We start from the raw sequence: 25,719 nt of genomic DNA, 5'->3' as shown, positions 1-25,719 counted from the left end.
TGTTTTGGAATGCAGAGTTCTCTGCATGTAGATTACATTTAGCATTCTGTCTGGTGTATCCATCTGTAGTTTTGCTTTTTTCAGAATAAAACCTTGACAGTAATTTTGAACCTGTTACTTTATTTCTTTTTGCATGTATTGCTTTAAAAATGCCAAAGTCTAGTATTCTCTTCCCCTTTTTAAGTTTTATGAAATCAAGGTTAAATTGATATTAGTGCCACTTCATATTTGACACCTGCTATGCCTAATGAACTTGAAGTAGTAAAGGGAGCAGCAGGGATCAGCCATTCATGTTATGCAAGATAACTAAAGAACAAGCAGACTATGATTAGAGCTTTAGACTAGTGGGTTCTAACCTCTTTATAAGAGCAAACTCATTGTTTATATGTGCATATGTGTTACCTTTTCCATTTCCTCTGGATTTATAGGTATTTGAGTTTTAAGAATTTTCTTGAGATTATATTATAGAAGTCATTAAGATGGGGAATCAATCTCTAGAGACATAAACTGGTAATTAGCCAGTGTAGGGAAGGAAAGGAAGATGAGGCATGGTCTGGTTTGTGGACCTGGGTCTTCGAGTAAGTGGCTCCATGACTCTGGGGTGTGCTGAATGTAATGTAAGGGGAAGGGGATGATGGCATATCTGGCATCTCTTCCTGCTCCTTTTTTATGATCCATTATTCACACTTTGATCATCTTTATCTGCTGAATGGGTACGGCAGCTTGGTATTTATTAATTATCACCCACCACTCTACAGAGGTAACTATTTGTCACTATGAAGAATGCCAAAGAAAATATTTCCTCGTAAAATTTAACTGCTTACTGTGAATGATTCATAAATGCCTGATTAAAAGGTCTGTGAGTAGAGATTTTTATGCACTGACTTAGCTAAATGCTATCTTCACTGAGTGGCATTGCAGTCTATATGTCAAGTTAGAGTAAAAACTGTATTTAAAATGGAAAAAAAAAAAAGGGGGGGCCAGGCAAGGTGACTCACACCTATAATCCCAGCACTTTGGGAGCCTGAGGTAGAAGGATCACTCGAGACCAGTAGATTGAGACTAGTCTGGGCAACATAAGGAGACCTCATCTATACAAAAAATAAAAAATGAGCCGGATGTGCTGATGCATGCCTGTAATCCAAGCTACTGGGGTGACTGAGGTGGGTGGATCATTTGAACCTGGGAGGGTCGAGGCTTCAGTGAGCTGAGCCGAGATCTCACCACTGGACTCCAGCCTGGGCAACAGAGTGAGACCCTGTTTCAATCAATCAGTAAATAAATAAATACAATGAAAATAAAATGAAAAATGGAAGCAGTGTTCTTAAAGATTTTCTTTTTTTTGAGACGGAGTCTCACTTTTACCCAGGCTGGAGTGCAGTGGTGTGATCTCGGCTCACTGCAACGTCTGCCTCCTAGATTCAAGCGATTCTCCTGCCTCAGCCTCCAGAGTAGCTGGGATTACAGGTGCCCACCACCACATCCAGCTAATTTTTTGTATTTTTTAGTAGAGACGGGGTTTCGCCACGTTGGAGGCTGGTCTTGAACTCCTAACCTCAGATCATGCACCTGCCTTGAATCCCAAAGTGCTGGGATTACAGGCATGAGCCACGATGCCCAGCCAGGATTTTTCAGAGAACATTAGAAACTTGAATACCAAAGGCACTACATAGATACTCCATAAAGTCATATTAAATTTAGCTTTTTATTGAGAAGTTGCTTTGTGTTGAGCACTTTGAGTGGTGTAGCAAAGACACATACAGCCCAAAAGGGGAAGTAGGATTTTTTCTGTTTTTTTTTTTTTTTTTTTTTTTTTTTTTTTGAGACAGAGTCTTGCTTGGTCGCCCAGGCTGGAGTGCAGTGGCGCGATCTCAACTCACTGCAAGCTCCACCTCCCGGATTCACGCCATTCTCCTGCCTCAGCCTCCCGAGTAGTTGGGACTACAGGCACCCGGCTAATTTTTTTATATTTTTAGTAGAGACGGGGTTTCACCATGTTAGCCAGGATGGTCTCCATCTCCTGACCTCGTGATCCACCCACCTTGGCCTCCAAAAGTGCTGGGATTTCAGGTGTGAGCCACCGTGCCCGGCCTAGTAGGATGTTTTAAAATAGATATTTTGGGGAGGGGGAGTTGGGGGGAAGAAATAAATAGATGTTTTCATTAGGATTTTGCAGAGGGCCACCTGATTATTTGTACATCTTTGTATCATTTACGGGGAAATTATATGTTGCCTATGACTTGGAAGTTTTCAAGGTGAGTTGCTATTGTCATTTTTAAGGTTGTGATTTGTTTTCCTTGTCTTGCCAGCCTCCTGTGATTAGGTAGGTTCTGCCTTTGGAATGACAAGGTTCTTCCTGCATCTTTTTCTCACGTGCACAATGGTTTCGTCTCCCCTCCACCCTTAGAATTTGCAGATCTAGGTCTTCCGCCTGTGCTTCCCTTCATGCCATAGCCCGCATGTGACAGGTGCTAGAGACTATGTGACAGCCATAACTAAATGCCACTTGGGACTTCTGCTGTCAGATGCACAGCTCATTGTTTGCCTCCAGGCCTACAGTTAACCAGGAAAGATTTTTGTTGTCTAATTATTTTATAATTTCCTGAGAGCAGAAAAAGTGGATTTTAATTAAGTACCAGATGTCTTTTAAGGTCCTACCTTCTGAAAGTTTTCCAAAAAATTTTTAAAACAATTTTTCTAGGTTTGGAATTTCATTGTGGACTTGTTAATATCTCTGAAGTGTCTCATGTCTTGAGAATCTTGCAGGACTTTATTTATTCTCTGCAGTTCAATCCAAGTTTGCAGATTTTAAACTGAATGCTTGACTAGCTGATGGTTATTTGACAGTGAGTGTCAATCTTTCCATAGAAGTAGGATGTACTTTGAGAAAAGAAGTTAAAAAAAAAAATGATGGGGATGGGCCAGGCGCGGTGGCTCAGGCCTGTAATCCCAGCACTTTGGAAGGCTGAGGCCGGTGGATCACCTGAGGTCAGGAGTTCAAGACCAGCCTGGCCAACATAGTGAAACCCTGTCTCTACTAAAAATACAAAAAATTAGCTGGGTATGGTGGTGCGTGCCTGTAATCCCAGCTACTTGGGAGGCTGAAGCAGGAGAATCACTTGAACCCGGGAGGTGGCGGTTGCAGGGGCCAAGATCATGCCATTGCACTCCAGTTTGGGCAACAAGAGCAAAAACTCCGTCTCAAAAAAAAAAAAAAAGGGATTAGATATGAAACAAAAGCACATCATTTATTTATTTAGAGACAAGGTCTTGTTCTGTTGCTCAGGCTGGAGTGCAGTGGCGTGATCATGGTTCACTGCAACCTCGACCTCCTGGGCTCAAGCGATCCTCCCGAGTAGCTGGGACTACAGGCGCATGCCACCATGCCCAGCCAATTTTTTTATTTTTTGTAGAGATGGCATTTCACCATATTGCCCAAGCTGGTCTCAGATTTCTTTTTTGTTTGTTTGGTTTTTTTTGTTTGTTTTTGTTTTTTTTGAGACGGAGTCTCGCTCTATCACCCAGGCTGGAGTGCAGTGGCGCGATCTCAGCTCACTGCAAGCTCCACCTCCCGGGTTCATGCCATTCTCCTGCCTCAGCCTCTCCGAGTAGCTGGGACTACAGGCGCCCGTGGTCTCAGATTTCTAAGCTCAAAAGATCTGCCTGCTTTGACCTCCTAAAATGTTGGAATTACAGGCGTGAGCCACCGCACCTGGTCCCATTTATTTATTATTTTATTTTATTTTTTTGAGACAGAGTCTCTGTTGCCAGACTGGAGTGCAGTGGCACGATCTCAGCTCACCACAACCTCTGCCTCCCAGACTCAAGCAGTTCTCCTGCCTCAGCCTCCTGAGTAGCTGGGATTATAGGTGTGTACCTCCATGCCCCGCTAATTTTTGTATTTTTAGTAGAGACAGGGTTTCCCCATGTTAGGCTGGTCTTGAACTCTTGACCTCAGGTGATCCGCCTGCCTGGGCTTCCCAAAGTGCTGGGAGTACAGGTGTAAACTACCGTGCCCAGCCCAAAAGTAGGCTTTTGATTAACCCTTTAGGGGTTAAGAGAGTAATATACTATTTAGCTAATATACTACTAATTTATATACATGCATTTGTACACTATGTAAATTTGTAATTTTCAGTTTCAAGTAAGCAAATATGCACTATTGCCATAAAACAGCAAAGCAGTCAAGTTTGTTTATTAAGAAGCTATTGATATTTCATCGAGAGCCTTCTAGCTTCTAAACATTTTAAAGTGCGTAACTGAAGTTGGAACTTCTCTCAAAATCTTATTTTTGTTTTGACTATATTTCCTTGCTCTCAAGATGGTATCATTATTTTTCCCTATTTCCCTTCACTTTTCTCTCTCTGAAACTGTTTCTGCAATTGGATCATTTCTGACTTTGACTATCTGACTTTGTAAATCTGCTTTTAAAAATATTTTGTTTTGGGTGGGGGTGTGATACTTAGATTTCTTACCTTTCTGATAAACCTGTCTTAAAATGTTTCTATGAGTCTTAATTTTTCTTTGAAAAAATTTTTTTTTTTTTTTTTTTTTTGAGACGGAGTCTCGCTCTTTCACCCAGGCTGGAGTGCAGTGGCGCGATCTCGGCTCACTGCAGGCTCTGCCCCCCGGGGTTCACGCCATTCTCCTGCCTCAGCCTCCCGCGTAGCTGGGACTACAGGCGCCTGCCACCTTGCCCAGCTAATTTTTTGTATTTTTAGTAGAGACGGGGTTTCACCGTGTTAGCCAGGATGGTCTCGATCTCCTGACCTCGTGATCCGCCTGCTTCAGCCTCCCAAAGTGCTGGGATTACAGGCGTGAGCCACCGCGCCCGGCCTCTTTGAAAATTTTTTACTTTATTATTTGGAAGTCTGGTAGAATAATACATTCAGGGAAAAGCCAAGTTATAGTGATGATTTTCCTATTTACATAACGTTTACTTGGTTTTTGCCTATGTTTGGTTTGTGACATAGAAACTCTAAACGAAGCATAACACTAGAGAAGAACAATTTTCTCTCCTAAGGCTAGGCTGATTTAGTCTGCTAGGTGGTAGTGAACATGCTTGCGATTTAACCTTACTTGTACAAGTTGACTCTGTAAAATTTTAAAACTATATGTTACTCTTTACTGCTAAGATAATGGGTCTTTAAGTATTCAGGGTACTATAGTAAGTTGCCAAATTTTTTTTGCTTCTGGGCAATACATATTTATTTTGAAATGGCTATTTTTAAATAAGTGATACTTCCCTTATTCAGAAGCTGTTTGACAGCTTTAGCCAACTAATTTAGTTGTAAACCTGCTAAAACTTACATATTTTATTGATTGGAGAGTGTCTTTCTTAGGATATATTTACCCCTTTTTTTTTTAAACATAAAGTAATCTCGTGAACTTCGGTTATCTGATTTTTCTAGCCTACTGTAGATACATTTTAAAGGATAGTAGCCCAGTGTCATCTCCCAAACATAGCTAAAGGTTAAGAATAAAGAGAAACTAGGAAAAGAACCTCTCAATGCAAGGACTTTAGCATAACAGTATGGGAAATTTTCTACAGCAAAAAAATAAGTATATTCCTTATTTGTTCCTAAGGGTATCCTTGTATTTTGTAGTACAGTATAGCAACTATTATTCATAATGATGACCCAGCATCAAGAAAGGGTGTAGTTGGCTGGATGCGGTGGCTCATACCTGTAATCCCAGCACTTTGGGAGGCCAAGGTGGGTGGATCACCTGAGGGCAAGAGTTTGAGACCAGCCTGGACAATATGGTGAAACCCTGTCTCCATTAAAAATAGAAAAATTAGCCGGGCGTGATGGTGTACACCTGTAATCCCAGCTACTCAGGAGGCTGAGGAAGGAGAATCTCTTGAACCCAGGAGGTGGAGGTTGCAGTGAGCCAAGATCCCGCCACCGCACACCAGCCTGTGCGATGGGAGTGAGACTCCATCTCAAAAAAAAAGAAAGGGTGAGGACTGATGTGGTGGCTGACACCTGTAATCCCAGCATTTCGGGAGGCCGAGGCGGGCGGATCACGAGGTCAGGAGATTGAGGAACCATCCTGGCTATGGTGAAACCCCGTCTCTACCAAAAATACAAAAAATTAGCTGGGCGTGGTGGCGGGCACCTGTAGTCCCAGCTGCTTGGGAGGCTGAGGCAGGAGGATGGCGTGAACCCGGGAGGCGGAGCTTGCAGTGAGCCCAGATCTCACCCCTGCGCTCCAGTCTGGGCAACAAAGCAAGACTCCGTCTCAAAAAAAAAAAAAAAAAAAAAAAAAAAAAAAAAAAAATGGTGTAGCATGTTTTTTTAGTATTCTGCTTAAGAATATAGGAAAAAAACTAAAACACACACACACAAACTACATTATATAAACTTTGAATTTTAGTTTTGTGGCAATTCATTTAGGTAAAGTTTTTTTTGTTTTTTTTTTTTTTTTTGAGACAGTCTCGCTCTGTAGCCCAGGCTGGAGTGCAATGGCATGATCTCGGCTCACTGCAACCTCTGCCTCCCTGTTCAAGCAGTTCTCCTGTGTTAGCCTCCCAAGTAGCTGGAATTACAGGCACGTGTCACCGTGCCCAGCTAATGTTTGCATTTTTACTAGAGTTGGGGTTTCACCATGTTGGCCAGGCTGGTCTTGAACTCCTGACCTTGTGATCCGCCTGCCTTGGCCTCCCAAAGTGCTGGGATTATAGGCGTGAGCTACCATGCCCGGCCTATTTATTTTTACATTAAAAGAATTAAGTTCCTGTTGTGTCAGCTGCTGGGCCCGGTACCTTTGGATATACAGTATTTCATTTAATTTTCCACAATTCTGTGAGTGAGGTAATGTCCCTTCCCTGCATCCCCTCCCCCTTTGTTTAGAGATTAAGAAACAGGCTCAGATTTAGCCAGGTGTGGTGGCGCATGCCTGTAATCCCAGCTATTGAGGAGGTTGAGGCAGGAGACTCTCTTGAACTGGGGAGGCAGAGGTTGCGGTGAGCCAAGATGGCACCATTGCACTCCAGCCTGGGCAACAAGAGTGAAACTCTGTCTCAAAAAAAAGGCTCAGATTTAATTGATTTATAAGTTGACTATTTTTTTTTTTTTTTTTTTGAGAGAGAGTCTTGCTCTGTCACCCAGGCTGAAGGGCAGTGGTATAGTCTCGGCTCACCGCAACCTCCACCTCCTGGGTTCAAGCCATTCTCCTGCCTCAGCCTCCCGAGTAGCTGGGATTACAAGCGCCCACCACCACACCCAGCTAATTTTTTTTTGTATTTTTAGTAGAGACGGGGTTTCTTCATTTTGGCCAGGCTGGTCTCAAACTCCTGACCTTGTGATCTACCCGCCTTGGCCTCCCAAAGTGCTGGGATTACAGGCGTGAGCCACCACGCCCAGCCTATAAGTTGACTTCTTTAAGTCATGAGTTTTCTAGCTGTTTATAATATATTACCACTTTGTTTTATCCACTGATAACCTCAAATTTAGTGTTTTCAAAAGTAAACTCATTAATAGTATCTTTCATTACAAAACTGATTCCTGCTGTCCTGTGTTTCACTTTGCCATTAATAGTATCACCGTTGGCTGGTCGCAGTGGCTCACGCCTATAATCCCAGTATTTTCGGAGGCTGAGGCGGGCGGATCATCTGAGGTCAGGAGTTCAATCCCAGCCTGGCCAACATGGTGAAATACAAAAATACAAAAATCTAAAAATACAAAAATTAGCCGTGCATGGTGGCAGGCACCTGTAATCCCAGCTACTTGGGAGGCTGAGGCAGGAGAATCGCTCAAACCTGGGAGGCGGAGGTTGTAGTGAGCCGAGACCACACCATTGCATTCTAGCCTGAGCAACAAGAGCAAAACTCCATCTTAAAAAAAAAAAAAAAAAAAAAAAAATATATATATGGTATCACTTCACCTGTCTGAGAGGCTAAAATTAAGGTCTCGGACTGGCAACTTCATGTGTTCATCTTATTTTTAAATTTATTTATTTTTAAGCCACAGAGTCTATGTTTGTCACCCAGTCTGGAGTTCAGTAGTGTCATCATAGCTTACTACAGCCTCAAACTCCTGGGCTCCAGCAATCCTCTTGCTTCAGCCTCCAAAGTAGCTGGGACTACAGGCTCGTACCACCCTGCCCAGCTAATTTTTTGGTGTTTTTTGTAGAGATGGAGGTCTCACCATGTTGCCCACGCTGGTCTCTAACTTAACTCCTGGGCTCATATGGTCCTCCCCTGTCAGCCTCCCGATTAGCTAGGACTATAAGCACGTACCACCATGCCTGGCTAATGTTTAAAAATTTTTTGTAGAGACTGGGTTTTGTTATGTTGCCCAGGCTGGTCTCAGACTCCTGGCCTCAAGCAATCTTTCTGCCCTTGCTTCCCAAAGTGTTGGGATTAAATAGGTGTGAACCACTACACCCGGCCTCTTGTTCATTTATAGTCTACTATTTGCTACGTACTCTTATGTGAACAAAATAAACAATTCCTGCTCTTACGGAGCTTGCACTGCAGTAGGAGATAATAGTAAAATACATAGTATATTGCATGGTGGGAATGTTAGGAGTAAGTGGTTGTAAATAGGATATCCCAGAAGGCCTCACTGAGAGGGAGACATTGGAGCACATATGCTTTGTTTACACTTAGAAATTTAGAGCTTGAATTAGAAATTAGAAGATTGATTTTGAGATCCGATTTTTTGGTTTCTTATGAAAATTAGACATTGTAGCAACGTTGGAGCTTTCTACTGGCTCTGCCAGGTCTGTTCAGCTGTGAAGGCCTGTGAGGGCTCTGTTTAATGTCCCATGATTGCTGTGGCTGTTATCTTAGTTGAGGGCTTGAATATTTCTTTTCTGCTCTTTTGCTTTATTCCCACCTTCAGCCAGTCCTACACACCACAGTTGGGTTATCTTTGTAAACTCTGCTTATTCCCACCTTCAGCCAATCCTACGCACCACAATTGGGTTATCTTTGTAAAGCACAGGTAGATGCACTGTGCATGGAATACTATTTCCGTTTGCCAGATAAAATCCACACTTCGGAGCCCTCCGTAATGTGGTCTTGGCCTACTTTCTAGTATTCCCTGGGGTCCATTCATCAAAATAAAAATGTATTGTTCTCAGTTTCCTGAATCAGTTCTATACTAAATCTTTGCATTAAGTTCCTTCTCCCACCTCGACGTGTCCAAATCACACTCTGTTTAGGACATTTTGTAAGTCCTTGTCTTCCATAGCAGACCATCCCTATCCCTTCCTTCGGGCTGGAAGAAATCTCTCCTACTCTAAGCTATAGTAGTACTTTATGCAGACTCTTTCTGTACTTCTTAATAAACAGATCTCGTTTTCCCTTGCTAGACTTCAAACGTCTGGAAGGCAGTCTCTGTGTAAGAGTAGTTTTTGTGGCCGGGCGTAGTGGCTCATGCCTATAACCCTAGCACTTTGGGAGGCTGAACAGATCACTTGAGGTCAGGAGTTCAAGACCAGCCTGGCCAATATGGTGAAACTCCGTCTCTACTGAAAATACAAAAAGTAGCCAGGTGTGGTGCCAGGCGCCTGTAATCCCAGCTACTCGGGAGGCTGAGGCAGGAGAATGGCTTGAACCTGGGAGGCGGAGGTTGCAGTGAGCTGAGATCGGGCCACTGCACTCCAGCCTGGGCGACAGAATGAGACTCCGTCTCAAAAAAAAAAAAAAAAAAAAAAAAGACGGGGTCTTGCTATGTTGCCCAGGCTGGTCTCAAACTCGTGGGCTCAAACAGTCCTCCCACCTCAGCCTCCTAAAGTGCTAGGATAACAGGAGTGAGCCACTGCAATGGTCCCTAAATTTTATACATATGGATTTCATCACTGGTAGAAGCCCACTTCCCATTGTCTTTTCTCAATGCCACTTTTCTTTTTTTCTCTTAGCAAACCTTTCCCAAGATATGCTCATTTTCTGAATAGCTTTTATTTCTGCCATTCAATTTCTCTTTTGAATAAAAGCCTTCCCCCTCTTCATTTGAAGAACATTAAAAATGCTTAAAAAATTTTTTCAGCTTCTTACTTCAATCAGGAGCCTTTCTATTGGACATGACCATTTTTCCTTGTAGTTTAAGAGCGTATCTTTGGTTAGGATGTTGCCCAGAGGCTGTTTGTCATGGATATACAGACACATGCTTGTCTTTCTTCCATGTGATTGAATTTTTCATAGACATCCTTATGAAACCACTTGAACTTGTTTCCTTCAGAATGTTAGCAGAGTATGCTTCTCTTTCAATGTAAAGTCTTTGTTTTTGTTTTTGTTTTGTTTTGTTTTGTTTTAGACGGAGTTTCACTCTTGTTGCCCAGGCTGGAGTGCAATGGTGTGATCTCGGCTCACCGTAACCTCTGCCTCCCGAGTAGCTGGGATTACAGGCATGTGCCACGGTGCCTGGCTAATTTCATATTTTTAGTAGAGACGGGGTTTCTCCATGCTGGTCAGGCTGGTCTCAAACTCCTGACCTCAGGTGATCCGCCCCCTTCGGCCTCCCAAAGTGCTGGGATTACAGGCGTGAGCCACCTCGCCCAGCCAGTCTTTGCTTTCTTAAATACTGGATCACTTGCTATTTTTTGTCTTCTTCAAACTGTTGTACCTCAGGAAAACTTAGATTTTTTCATAAATGTTCAAGAGAGGCCAGGCACGGGCCTCATTAATAGTATCACCTTTGGCTGGGCATGGTGGCTCACGCCTGTAATCCCAACACTTTGGGAGGCTGAGGCAGGTGGATCACAAGGTCAGGAGTTCAAGACCAGCCTGACCAACATGGTGAAACCCTGTCTCTACTAAAAATACAAAAATTAGCCGGGCATGGTGGTGCGCACCTATAATCCCAGCTACTTGGGAGACTGAGGCAGGAGAATTGCTTCAACCTGGGAGGCCGAGGTTGTGGTGAGCTGAGATCGTGCCACTGCACTCCAGCATGGGTGACAGAGCAAGACTCCATCTCAAAAAAAGAAAAAAAGTTCAAGAGAGCTCTAGTAGCTAAATTCTAGTTCTAGTTCCTGTTCTTAGCACTAGCAGCTAAGCTTTATGCCTCTACAAAGCTAAACTTTTGATGATAACTATGTTATTAGGTTTTTAAAGAACTTTTACTATATTACGGAAAACTTAAACGTAAAACAAAAATAGCGAGAACAGTATAACAAATCACCATGTGCCACTGGGACTCGATCATTAACATGGGATTCAGTCATTAATGTTGCCGGCCCTCTGCTGTTTCTTCTATACCTCTTCTACCCACACTGGGTTATTTACTAGCAGATCCTAGGAACATTTTTATTAGTAAATATTTCCATTTATGTCTCTAAAAGAGAAGGATTCCTTGTAAACATATCCCCCCCAAAGCACTATTTTTGTGATACCTACATATTAATGGATTAACATATTTTTTTTTTTAACAAAAAACAAACAAAAAAAAAACCAAACCAGGTAGTGAAAGTTACCAAGTTTCTTCAGCTTTCCTAGTGTGACTCATCTCCAGGAGAGTAGGAAACAGGTGGGTCTGAACACAGAAATCCACACGACTTGCTTCTGCCCTCTGCACAGAAGCACATTCTTTATGCCAGGACCTCGTTCCCTTCCACACAGCTCAGGGAGGGCACCCTTTTATTTTATGAACTCGTTATCAGTAAATTTAGGACTCAATGGTCCCTGAATCCTTGGTCCTTGACCTGTTATTGTCAATCCTTAAGGCCCAGACTTCGCCTTTGGCTTCCTTTCTGGAAAATTTCAGAACTGTATAAAAATCACTTAGAAAACTCTGATAGACACATTTTGCCAAGAATGTCATTTATCTCTTGACAGTTTGGCATTTGCCTTTAAATATTAGATTGTGTAATCATAATGGCATTCAGGGAAAATAATGTGGTGGGTGGCTGGCACTTTAAAAAGTGAAATGGACTTGGGTTCTTGGGAATGTGTAGAATCATTATTCTTGGGAATTGTGTAGAATCATTATTCTACACAAAATGGCAATACCCCTTAATAGTGAAATGCTAAGTGGGTATAAAGCAGTATTTGTGAATAAGATCAAAAAAGGTGAGTATAAAATGTGATTTATGGGTTTATTTAATGAGTTTTTACCAGAACAGTGTCTGAAGGATATTTTATATTTTTAAGCCGTGAAACAGAGAAAGTAATGAGGAATATTCTAGTGAGTCCCACCAGTCTCCCAGCCTGACCAGCACATCCAGAAATAGATCATTATTTTTGTCATTTTAACCTGCCTTCTTATTGCCTTCCTTGCCCTTGACTTTGCAGCAGAGAGGAGAAAGAAACTCATGGTCTCTCCCATAAATACACATGGTTACAGCAGTGAAGTAATTATTATATATTTTTTGGCAAGTCATTCGTTCAGTGGTGATGGAATGGCTTATTTTTAATGCAGTATTTTTCTTTAGACTAAACCTAAATTCTTTTTTCTATCTCATTTAGTGCCTGTACCATTCCAAGGCAGCATAAAGTTAGCATAGCTTCTCATTTTACCAGTTTGGTAAAAGTTTTAAAGGTTTAGTTCAGTTTGCTTTTGGGTCTTCATATGAGGTAGACTATGAGAACTCTTTAATTTATGATGTGATACATAATTAAGGACAATCCCATTGTATCTGGCATGTGGGCTATACTGGGGATCATGGGAAAGAGAAGGCTTGGAGGATCTTCTTTATAAAATACATGTAAGTATGGACCGAATTCCAAACAAACCGCAAAATGGAAGGAACCTCGTTTTATCACATCCAGGTAAAGGATAGAAAAGGTATCTTCAGTTTTCCCAGAAGCAACATCCATGAGGACAACTCGTAATTTTAAATGATTAAAAGTAATTGCTGTAGATCAGTGTCATTCGTAGCAAATTAGTTCTGATCGATGGAGAATGCTGCATCTGTGGATTTTTATGTTATAAAATTAGTTTAAGACTTCTTTTGTTAAACTCGTTTAATCTTCTGCACTACTCTGTTCTTTCATTATCCTTGTCAGTTTTAAGGGCTGGAATATCTTTGTACAACTAAATTCAGTTGACTTCTTCTGGATACCCAAGTTGAACAGACACATACATTAGTGGAGCTCTGGTTGGAAAGAGGACGCTAGTAGACACTATTAGTAGCCTACTGCATATGGTTTGTGTTTGTGTTTTTTGCCTTTTTTTTTTTTTTTTTTTTTTAAAGAGAAGTTCTCTGTCTCTCAGGCTGGAGTGGAGTGGCACAATCATAGTTCACTGCAGCCTCGAACTCCTAGGCTCAAACAATCTTCCTGCCTTAGGCCTTCCAAAGTGCTGGGATTATAGGCATGAGCCAGTGCAGCCAGCCACCTATTGTATAAATGGCTTATAAGTCATTTCACCTGGCTAGACATGGTGGCTCACGCCTATAATCCCAGCACTCTGGGAAGCCGAGGTGGGAGGATCACTTGAGCCCAAGAGTTCAAGACCAGCATGGGCAAAGAGAGAGACCCTGTCTCTACAAAAACTAAAAAAATTAGCTGGGTGTCGTGGTGCCTGCTGTAGGCCCAGCTAGGGGGAAGTAGAGGTGGGAGGATCACTGGGAGGTAGAGACTGCAGTGAGCCATGATCATGCTACTGCACTGTAGCCTGAATGACAGAGTGAGACCCTATCTCAAAAAAAAAAAAAAAAATAGTAATTCATTGAACCAGTTTCTTATTGATAAATGTTTAGACTGTTTCCATTTTTAAACTTCAAATATTCCAGGAAACATATATGCAGATTTATCAGAAACACTTACTTTTGTAAACTTTTTATTAAAGCATAACATATATACAAAAAATACAGAATTTTTTTTTTTTTTTTTTTTGAGACGGAGTCTTGCTCTGTCGCCCAGGCTGGAGTGCAGTGGCGCATTCTTGGCTCACTGCAAGCTCCACCTCCCGAGTTCACGCCATTCTCCTGCCTCAGCCTCCCAAGTAGCTGGGACTACAGGCACCCGACACCATGCCCAGCTAATTTTTTGTATTTTTAGTAGAAACGGGGTTTCACCATGTTAGTCAGGATGGTCTCGATCTCCTGACCTTGTGATCCACCCGCCTCAGCCCCCCGAAGTGCTGGGATTACAGATGTGAGCCACCACGCCTGGCCAGAATACAGAAATTTTTATTATTTTTTTATTTAGTTTTTTGAGACAGAGTCACACTCTGTCACCCAGGCTGGACTGCAGTGGTGCAATTTTGGCTCACTGCAACCTCTGCCTCCTGGGTTCAAGCGATTCTCCTGCTTCAGCCTCCCAAGTTGTTGGGGTTATAGGTGCGCACCACCACACCTGGCTAATTTTTGTAGAGAAATTATTTTTGTAGTTCATTGATGAAATCTGTAAAACCCATCCATTATGTATATCAATTCGTTCTTTTTTTTTTTAAGTTATATTTTTTGAGATGGAGTCTCACTCTGTTGCCCAGGGTAGAGTACAGTGGTGCAGTCTCAGCTCACTGCAACTTATGCCTTCCGGATTCAACTGATTCTCCTGCTTCAGCCTCCTGAATAGCTGGGACTACAGGCACCCGCCACCATGCCCAGCTAATTTTTGTGTTTTTAGTAGAGATAGGGTTTCACCGTGTTGGCCAGGCTGGTCTCAAACTCCTGATCTCAAGTGATCTGCCTGCCCTGGCTCCCCAAAGTGCTGAGATTACAGGCGTGAGCCACTGTGCCCAGCCTATTTTTCTTTTTTAATGCTTTATAATTTTCTTTTGGGTGACTATACTACAGCTTATTCTTTTTGCCATTGATGAACATTTGGATTGTCTCTAATTTTTGGATGTTACAAATAGTCCTGTGAACATTCTTAAACATGGGTTTCGGTGAATGTAACTATCCATATGTATTGGGCGTATCTCCGGGAGTAGCGCTGACAGGCATAGGATATGCATATGTGCAGGTTTAGTACTGCCAACGGTTTTTCAAAGTGGGTGAAACCATATCACACTCCCACCAGCAGTGTCTGACTATTTTTAAAAAAAAAATAACTTCATATAAGAGTAAATTCATTTTAAGTTTTGGAATATAGTGCTGGATTTGTCCTCAGAAGTACTAATTTGTACTCCACTGAACGCTAGATTTTATCCAGCTCTTTCATCGTTTTCATTGTTTATAGTGAAGAAATATCTTTAAACTTCTTTAATGAATTGGACTTTTTTATACTTCAGTTTTACCCATTTCAGTTTTCTTGACTTGGATATTCTGGCCTTTTCTTTGTTGGGGTATTTGCATTTTTTTCTCACTGCTTTGTAATAACTTATTTTTTAAATCCTCATTTTTGTCTTCCTAGTTTATCCTTTGTCTTTTACACTATAGAAGTGTTTTCCATGTCTGTTTTCTTTAAGGGCTGTATTGTTGATATTTAATTTTATTTTAACTGGATTTGCCTTTTTTACCTGACACAAGGATGCTTTTTTTAAAAGTTTTAAAACATTTTAAACATGTTATACTTTTACTTATTACATTAACATTAACTTTGGAATATTTTGCAGGATGTCAGAGGGTGACTGGTCAGAGTAGGCATGCATGTGTCATTTGACCAAGCGAGAAATAAAGCCAATTTTCCTATGTGGACAGTATTGAATCCTTTTAGTGTGCATGTTTCTAAGGTAGGTAGTTATCGTTTAGAAAAGAATTAGATCAAATAAGCCTAGACTGAACTATCTTATTTAAATACCTCTTGTGGATACTATTCAGGGCTCTTGAGCAAGGACTTTACCAAAATTACTCCTGGCCTCTTGCAGTCAGTTCTGTGTCTCACTGGACACGGGCTTGGAGTGCCAAATATTTAATTTCAGATCTTTAAAAGTATTTATTCTCTATGAGATTATAAAACTTTTTAAGTGTTTCTGTTTTGTATTAACAGTATATAATTTGCACTGCTGATGGAGAAATATGAGACTGGTCTATCATGTTTTCCTTTTTAATGTTACAGTGGGATTTGAGAGCTTCCCAAAGCCTCTGTCACCTAAAATTCCTACTGAGAGAATCATTTTTTGATTTTACCGCAAAGCAGATACATAGAACAGATTTTAAACCAGTAGTCCTCTTTTCTAATATGAATTAATTTGGTTTCTAGAATTGAATCTTAGCACCTTAAAGGGGCAAGAATCTCAGGGGTAGGTAAGTTTTAGAGGAAGGGAGCACAATCATGTTACCCCTCTGTGATTAGAGCCCTGGAGCATACCAAACCTTGATGCAAGTCTGAAGAAGGTGGAGTTTGGGGGGGCAGTGAAAACAAATGCTATGGATGAGATCTGAAAAAATTTTTGTTTTGTTTTGTTGGTCTTTTGCATTTGGCAAGGTTGTATCATTAACTGTGGCAAGATTGTATCATTAACTGTGGCAAGGTTGTATCATTAACTGTGTTGATTATTCCATAAGCCAAGGAGACAATTGTGGGAACTCTCCTTAGTAAATTCCTCGTTTTAGGAGCACAGCATTTCCAGTTTAGGGGAATTTGTATTTTGCTGAACACTTGAATTTGACTAAAGGGAATACTGGGTTTATATGACAGGCTTATTAGGGATAGATTGAGGAGGAGAGGGTAGAAAGGGAGAGAAAAGCCAAAATTAAGCGCCTATTTTTCACGTATATTTTTTATTTTATTTTTGAGACTGAGTCTCACCCTATCACCCAGGCTGGAGTGCAGTAATGTGATTTTGGCTCACTGCAACCTCCACCTCCCAAGTTCAAGCAGTTCTTCTGCCTCAGCCTCCTGAGTAGCTGGGACTACAGGCATGCACCACCACGCCTGGGTAATTTTTGTATTTTTTAGTAGAGATGGGGTTTCACCATATTGGCCAGGCTGGTCTCGAACTCCTGACCTCAGGTGATCTACCTGCCTCAGCCTCCCAAAGTGTTGGGATTACAGGCGTGAGCCGCTGCATCTGGCCGGTTTTTTATGTATATAGGCAAAATGCAGTCTTACACATTTTACATGTTTAACCTGTCTAATCCTCACAGAAATCCTATGAAATGCTGTTTTCCCAATTTGCAAAGAGAAAACAAAGACTCAGGGAGTAAATTGACATTATTTTGCCTAGGCTCAAAAACTTAGTAAATGGCATTCCTGGGATTTGAACGGCAGTCTCTGAATCCAAAGCTCATGCATATTCTTCTCACAAGAGTATATATTGCCTCCTAAAGTACCAGAATTATTATATATATTTTATCAATGTCATGCCAAATTTTGGTAACACTTTAAGTGGCATATCCCGGGGGTGTTATTGGTAATTCTGCCAGGTACTGTAAAGCCTGTGTAATTTCCTTTACCATCCACCTTAGCATTGAGAGTAAACATGAGGTTACGATCCTGGGAGGACTCAATGAATTTGTAGTGAAGTTTTATGGACCACAAGGAAGTAAGTACATGTGTTGGTATGTGTTCTTCTATTACAGTCTTTTACTCTGTTTCTTAATAGAATATCAAAGACAGATGGTAGCATCCGTAGTTTCTGAAAAGCAAGTTTAGTTGGACTCCAGAACCAGTGAGGAAATCTTTCTCTTACCACAATTACTTTATATACAGTCGTCCCTTGATATCTGCAGGGGTTTGGTTCCAGGACCACCTCATACCAAAATCCACAGATGCTCAAGTCCCTATATAAGATGACATAGAATTTGCATGTAACCTACACACATCCTCCCATGTCCTTTAAATCACGTCTAGATTACTTGTAATACCTAACACAATGCAAATGTTATGTAAATAGTTGTTATGCTGTATTTTATTGATTGATTGATTTAGTGATGGAGTCTCACTCTGTCACCCAGGCTGGAGTGCAGTGGCACGATCGTGGCTCACTGCAACCTCCACTTCCTGGGTTCAAGCAATTCTCCTGCCTCAGCCTTCGACATAGCTGGGACTACAGGTGCCTGCCACCACGCCCAGCTCATTTCTGTATTTTAGTAGAGACAGGGTTTCACCATGTTGGCCAGGCTGGTCTTGAACTCCTGACCTCAAGTGATCCACCTGCCTCGGCCCCCCAAAGTGCTGGGATTAGAGGCGTGAGCCCCACCACACTTGTCCTTTTTTGTATTTTTTTTTGTGTGTTATTTTTAATTGTATTGTTATTTATTATTGTTTGGATTTTTTTTCTCTAATATTTTTGATCTGTGGTTGGTTGAATCTAGGGGTGTGGAACCTGCAGATATAGAGGGCTGACTGTAGTTTTCTCTTTATCTCTCTGTGACAATACTAGACATGAGTTGTAAATTCTGGGTTTTGTTATGGATGGCCACGTGGATGGTTTCCAGGAAATGTTTTTTGTTGTTTTCTTTTTGGCCTTGGATGGGGGATGAATATGGGGTCTATTGAGATAGAAGGGAAAGTAACATGGCTATTACTTACCAAATAATTGAATAATGTTTAGTACTTTTGAAGAATCAAGTAAATTGCAGAATGAATCTGCTTAATTTTTAACTCTGGATCTTTCCAAGAAAAGTATCTTAATCTGAACATGGTGCACGTATTGATTGTAATAGGTCCCTGACTCTTGAAGGAATTAATTTGGAAGGTTTTCAGAAGATTAGGGGATAATGTTTAATTTACACTCAGATTTATTTTCTAATTTGGAGATGCGGTTCTGATGAACATTTTTACTTTTATTTCAGCACCATATGAAGGCGGAGTATGGAAAGTTAGAGTGGACCTACCTGATAAATACCCTTTCAAATCTCCATCTATAGGTATGTGACTACTTGGTTTTTCTCCTTAGAGAGTTTTGAAATCTAAGGGGGAAAAGTCCTACATTTCAGGGGAGATAATTAATGCCAGAAATGGCTACCTAATTGAATTTTTCCTTTTTTGGCTTTGGTTAATTCAGTGACTTTTGGGGGGATCTTCTGTAGTGTGTTAGAAGACATTTAAATATACCCTTTACATAATTATAATGACTATTACTTTAGATATTTGTCTTTCAATGTCAGATTAAACCAGCTTTAAGGCCCCACTGTTCTTTAAGCTGTTAGCAGGAAAATAATAAACATATCTTAAGTCTAATTTTGAATGCCAGATTGCAAGAATGAATGTTATATAGCACGTGTTTTAATCCTATCATTTTCAGAAATCCTCCCTAGATCCTACTTTGCTTTTTTGTTCACTCCAACTCTGGGTACCTTACAATTTAAATGACCCTTTGCAGTCTTCCCACCTCCAGTCTTTTTAGCCTCCTAAACAGCAAAAGAATAGAAACCTCAGTGGGGTTGTACAAAGAGGTACTTTCTCCTCACCTTCATCTCCCTTTACCTTAATGGGTGATGTTATTTACCTGTCACCCCCATTAAGGCACTCAGTGACAGATCTATCTGATTGAAGGTGGACACCTTTAAATATTTGGAGACTGTAGAATGGTAGTAATTTAGTTAATTTAAGCCAACTTTTTTTTCTTTTGCTTCACTTTATACATGTCTTTAAAATATTGAACAATTTTAAGTAAGAACAATAAAATTGTAATATATTGAGCGTTCTCTGACAGTCAGACTAAGCCTCATGTTCAGAATTGCCAGAGTTCAAACATTTTGCTACTGCTGTGGGCTTTTTTTTTTTGAGATGGAGTCTCGCCCTGTCGCCCAGGCTGGAGTGCAGTGGCACAGTCTCAGCTCACTGCAAGCTCCGCCTCCTGGGTTCACGCCATTCTCCTGCCTCAGCCTCCTGCGTAGCTGGGACTATAGGTGCCTGCCACCACACCCGGCTAATTTTTTGTATTTTTAGTGGAGACGGGGTTTCACCGTGTTAGCCAGGATGGTCTCGATCTCCTGACCTCGTGATCCGCCCGCCTCGGCCTCCCAAAGTGATGGATTATAGGCGTGAGCCACTGCGCCTGGCTGCTGTGGGCTGTCTTAAGAAGTAATGCCTGATCTCCTGGAGTCTAGACCACTCCCCACTACACCCCCACTCCTAACCAGTTGAATCAGAAATTTCTTTCTTGCTATAGGGGCCTCTAAGTTTCAGCGTTGTGAATGGTAAAGTGGGACTGGAGCTGTGAAGTGTTGAGCCTTTGAGACAGCCCCCGAGCACATCTGACTTAGCACCTATATTGGTGTAGAAACGTATACGCCTGTACACCCTCTCCTTCTGAGAGGGCTTTTCTGTTGTGTTGTGGTTCCCTGTCCCCAGTTTATTCATCTTCTAACTTTAGGGTGTTTCTGTCTACTCAGCCATTTAAAACTCTTAGGTTGGTTAGTGATATGACTTTAAAGCCTTTATAGAAGTCCATGCAAGTTCAATCAGATACATTTCATAAATACCTACTTACCTAAAGGCTAAAAACTGGCATGCTAAGTCTAGTTTTGTTAACCCCACATTCCTAGTCAGAAAGGAAACAATAGAGCTTGTTGAAACTAAGAGTGAACTTATAGAAATGCAATTTCATATCCTGTAGAAATGTTATTTCTCAGACCTTAATGTATTTTTCTAGGTAATATGATGATCTCATCATAACTTTCTAGGTAATAATGTCTAAACTTTAGGCATTGCTTATTTATTAACTAATGACACAAAAAGCCTCCACGCTTTCTTAAATTAATGATGCAATATGAAATTTGGTTGGGACAAATGACTAAGCTAATTTAACTTCTTCATAATTGTTTCTTTTGCCTGTGTGCTTTCAGGACTTGATAATGCCTACAAATGTGTATCATCTTCTCTTAGGGAAGTAGATTTAGCTGAAATATTTGTACAAGCTCTTCTTGTTTCCTCTAGAGGAAGGTTGCATAAGAGAGTTTCAATCAGTTGTGCAGGGTGACCCATTTTCAGGTCGTCAACAATGTAATTACTGTTGAGATGTGCTTTAAGCATTCAGAAAGGTTGTGGCTCACTTAGAAAAGGCAAAGATTCCTTTTTGAGTTGCGTAGATAGTTGTAAAATTATACAGAGGGTCGAGGAGGTAAGATAAACCCAATCTCAACATTCTTTTTAAATCTTGCTCCTGTTGTATCTGGGTAAGTGTACTGTTCTTCCTGAGCCAAATTTTGAGCTTTTAAACAATCAGCTGTGCAAATTTAGATCAAACATCTTTAATGCTTGGATCTTGGAATTTTGCAGTGTCTATGTACTTTGTTCTATTTTGTGTGTGTATGGATGTATATTTTAATTGTATAAATGACCCATGTCCATTAGAGTAATGTAAGAAAATCTGTAAGCCAAAGTAAAGAAAAATCAAAATGTCTCATAATCTTATCCCTTTAAGTGTATCATTATTTACATTCTGGAATATGCTCTTTAAGACATTTCTCTCTGAATATTTAAATATATATATTCAGTATAATGTGATACGCTCATCTTTGGGACACTCTCCAAATACGGTTTTAGAGGGCTGTCAGTAGTTACATGATTGCATGAGATGTCCCTTTAAAACAATTTGCATCTATAAATGAGTGGGTATTCTAAATAGTGGCATAGCTACTTTTTGGAAAGAAAAGGAATATAATTGGACACTTTGGGAGGTTATGAACTTACTCTTACGATGCCACTATTGTTTCAAACACTTTGAGCTCTTTTTTTGGAACTTTACTTCTGTTTCAGTATCATAAATGATGGCAAATCTTGATGCTTTGAAGCTAGATATGAATTTTTGGCTAACAGTCATTTAAGCCCAAAGAATAAGATGAATGGAAAAACGAGTAATATCAATTGGGGTATAAAACTGGCCCTCTAGGCACTTTGAAAGAGTAATTATAAAACTCCTTTAATCAACTATAACATCGCTGAATATTTGCGTAATTTTCCAGAGAGACTGCTTTGAAATGAATCATATTTGAATCTTTTTCTGATTTACTTGAAAATTCAGACTTTTATATTTTTCATTCAGAAACATTAGTTCCTAGAGTGCTTAGCAATACTGCTGGGTGTTACTGTGTAGGAGTTAGGAGAGTGTGATTGGTCAGTGGACTGGTTATCAGGGCAGAGAAGTTCTGGCCCTGGTTCTCCTTGACCATAAGAGAGATACTCAGCTGAACCATTGTTTCCTCTGCTAGAAAATGAGATACTAGAATTAAACAGATTCTGCATGTTTGATATGACCAGTGTATTAAAACTCGGGGTACCTGGCATCCTGCTGGACATGACAAAGGCTGTAGAAGATCTTTACTGGTTAGGAGAAGAGGAATGTAAATAAAATACTACGTGTACTTTAATGGCATGGTTCCATTGTTTTTTAGGAGAGGTGTGAGTCAGCACCTCAATTTAGAAGAGAGAGCGTAAGGAAGAAATAAGTTTCTACAAGAAAGATTGTCTTCACAAAAGCTTCAGAGTTGTTGAGGTGTGCATGAGTACTTTAGAGATATTCATTCAGAACCCCAAGTAATCCCCGGTTCATGAAGATTTTGTTTTATGCAAAGAAATTGCTGCAGAGACTGCCATAGCTCACACTTCTCGAGGTTCACAGTTTTTAGCCTTTGATACTTGTACTCAGCTGTTAAGTGAAAGCCTTCACCAAACAGACTTGCAGTTACAGTGTGGGTGAAATAAAGATGAATGATCTCATAGAAGAGGGTAATATAGAGTAATTTTTAATAAAAAAAATAAGCAGAGGATACAAAATGGTTTTATGTCTAATCCAAAAGAATGCAGATTAAAACGAAAGTACAGTATATGATTTGTCAAACTGGCAGATAAAACAGTGTTGGCAAAGGTATTATGATATAGCCAGTCTACCACTATGTATTGCTTGGTAAATATTTTATATCCTTCAAATAATTTTATTTAAAAAGTTAAAAAATACCTAAAGAAATATTTAGAAATGCGCACTGTCAAAAGAATACGTAAATATTAGTGTTATAATACTTTAAAGTCAGAAGCAACCTAAATGACCCAGTCGGTGATAAAGTAGCTAAGTGATGTTACATCTTAGTGGATAAAATGTTTTACCCATTACTCATGTTTTAGCACCTCTTTGAAGGGACACACAGGAAAATGTTTTTTTATATAGTACAACTAATTTTTCCCATACATTTCACATTTGAATGCCAAACTATTGATGTTATCCATAGCTGTTCAGTTAAAGGAGACTAAAAACATACTTTTCTATAATTTCCAAATAGTCTACAATGTTTGCTTTTATTATAAAAGTAAATATTTTTAAACATATTGCAAACGTATGTCTTTTAACTCTCCTGTCTGCATCATTGTCTGAGTCTACACTTTGCTGTCTTTTGCTCTAGAAAGCCATCAGACTTGGCTAGAATTCCCCCGGTAGGTTGCTTAGGACCTGCCTAACCCACGTGTTTCCCAGCAGCCTCCCTTCTTTTTTCCTTTAAATTTTAATTATGTGTGTGTGTAAGTGCACACACTGTTTTCCTTCCTTTGTTTTCTGCTTAGAGTTTAGAGTTTAGTCCATCTCAGATACTGTCTTTACACACAACTTTCTTCACTTCTTTCTTCCCCCTTTTTCTCTTCTCTTGAGTGGTTACCTCAAGTACTTCTCACCTTTTTCTTTTCTGCCTGACTCTTCCACTTCCTCCTTCCCTTGTTCCATTTTTCTCTTCATATGAACTGAAAAATGCCCCTCTTTAGAGCTAATAATCATAATGGGGATACTTTTGATAAGCCTAAGCCAAGGGAAAAAAATATAAAAGTCTTCTAATAAAAGATACAGGGCCAGGCATGGTAGCTCACGCCTGTAATCCCAACACTTTGGGAGGCTGTGGCGGGTGGATCACGACGTCAGGAGATTGAGACCATCCTGGCTAACATGGTGAAACCCTGTCTCTACCAAAAATACAAAAAATTAGCTGAGCGCGTGGTGGCAGGCACCTGTAGTCCCAGCTACTCAGAAGGCTGAGGCAGGAGAATGGCGTGAACCCAGGAGGTGTAGCCTGCAGTGAGCCAAGATCACGCCACTGCACTCCAGCCTGGGCAACAGAGCGAGACTCCGTCTCAAAAAAAAAAAATTATACATATAAAAAACATTAAATTCAGGGCTTATAGCCACTAAAGATCTTGCAACATCCAGAAGTTCTCTTCTGGATCTATTATATTCTCCTTCATATCATATCTACTTTACTTAAACACTAGCATTCCAGATAAAATTAAGATGTCATTTTATCTTACATTTAAATGATTATTGGCTACTATTAACAGAATTGTATCCTAATTTCAGATAGAACTATAGAATATTTTAGAATCTTTTGCAAATAACTGTAAGAGCAGCCTAGGAACCCTGTCATCATTTATACTTCTTAAAAAATAGAAAACTGTGTTATAAGGTACAGGTAACAAGTTTAGAAACCAATTTGTGAAATGTTACCGATCTATATCTACGTATTTTCAGTGAGGAGGACCCTCTACTAGGAGCAGGCTGTATGCATTGTGTCTGGTTTGCAATTTGATGGTACCAAAGCTGGGAAAGTAAGAGAAATGGTTGAGAACAGGATTCTGGAGGGACTGCTGAATGGTTTGCTGAATGTTGGTAGAATGGTCAGGTACAAAACCAGCAAGCTTGTGCTGTCATAGAGCTTGATGTGAGGCCGGGCGCAGTGGCTCATGCTGTAATCCCAGCACTTTGGGGAGGCCAAAGCAGGCACATCACTGGAGACAAGGGGTTTGAGACCAGCCTGAGCAATATGGAGAAACCCCATCTCTAAAAAGAAATACAAAAATTACCTGGGCATGGTGGTGTATACCTTTAGTTCCAGCTACTCAGGAGGCTGAGGTGGGAGAATCACTTGAGCCCAGGAGGCAGAGGTTGCAGTGTGCTGAGATAGTGTCACTGCACTCCAGCCTGGGCGACAGAGTGAAAGTGGTCTCAAGAAATTAAAAAAAAAAAAAAAAAAATTTGATGTCAGTGGCATGAAGCAAGAACTTGCCAAACCCATATGAGTAAATGGAGACAAAATGAAAAAGTCATGGGCAATACAATAGTTAAAATACTCTGAGCTGGCTGGGCGTGGTGGCTCACGCCTGTAATCCCAGCACTTTGGAAGGCCGAGGCGGGTGGATCACGAGGTCAGGAGATCGAGACCATCCTGGCTAACACAGTGAAATGCTGTCTCTACTAAAAAATACAAAAAATTAGCCAGGCATGGTGGCAGGCGCCTGTAGTCCCAGCTACTTGGGAGGCTGAGGCAGGAGAATGACGTGAACCCGGGAGGCAGAGCTTGCAGTGAGCTGAGATCGCGCCACGGCACTCCAGCCCGGGCAACAGAGCGAGACTCTTGTCTCAAAAAAAAAAACAAAAAAAACAAAAAAAACTCTGAGCTATATTAATGGCCTTTAAAATTGGGTCAAACTCTCAGGATGGTTTAGGTTGCCCCGTTCCACTAGACTAGACAGCCTGTCAGAGTTCCTCTTAAATCTCCCAGTCTGACATATACTCTGATAACCAGTGTGCCATAATCCGTTTTTTTTTTTTTTTTTTTTTTTTTTTGAGATGGAGTCTTGCTCTGTCACCCAGGCCAGAGTGCAATGGCACCATGGCAGCTAACTGCAACCTCCACCTCCCAGGTTCAAGCAATTCTCCTGCCTTAGCCTCCTGAGTAGCTGGGATTCCAGGCATGCTCCATCATGCCCTGCTAATTTTTGTATTTTTTAGTAGAGATGGGGTTTTGCCATGTTGGCCAGGCTGGTCTTAAATGCCTGACCTCAGGTGATCCACCCACCTTGGCCTCCCACAGTGCTGAGATTACAGGTGTGAGCCACTGCGCCCAGCCAATATATATATATATATTTTTTACTCATGCAAGTGATAAAGGGAACTGCATTAATCTTTTTCATTGTCAGAATAATAGACTGTTCTGGCATTATACATTTTTTATTTC

The 25,719-nt window shown here is 40.8% G+C and overlaps 1 protein-coding gene across 2 annotated transcripts in view; it reads left to right on the top strand.

Annotated features, from left to right (window-relative positions):
- Nucleotides 1-25,719, top strand: part of UBE2H (ubiquitin conjugating enzyme E2 H) — a 121,818-nt gene that overhangs the window by 54,312 nt on the left and 41,787 nt on the right. The window contains exons 2-3 of one of the 2 annotated variants that reach the window (XM_003261322.3): nt 17,248-17,324; nt 18,577-18,651. In XM_003261322.3, the coding sequence (XP_003261370.1) occupies nt 17,248-17,324; nt 18,577-18,651 (152 nt within the window). The remainder of the gene's footprint in view (nt 1-17,247; nt 17,325-18,576; nt 18,652-25,719) is intronic. The other variant, XM_030825578.1, reaches the window with a different exon arrangement.

Source organism: Nomascus leucogenys, chromosome 13 (genome assembly GCF_006542625.1).
Source record: "Nomascus leucogenys isolate Asia chromosome 13, Asia_NLE_v1, whole genome shotgun sequence".
NCBI classification, from domain to species: domain Eukaryota; kingdom Metazoa; phylum Chordata; class Mammalia; order Primates; family Hylobatidae; genus Nomascus; species Nomascus leucogenys.
The sequence above is the reverse complement of the archived record's forward strand: the minus strand, read 5'-3'. Positions and strand labels throughout refer to the sequence as shown.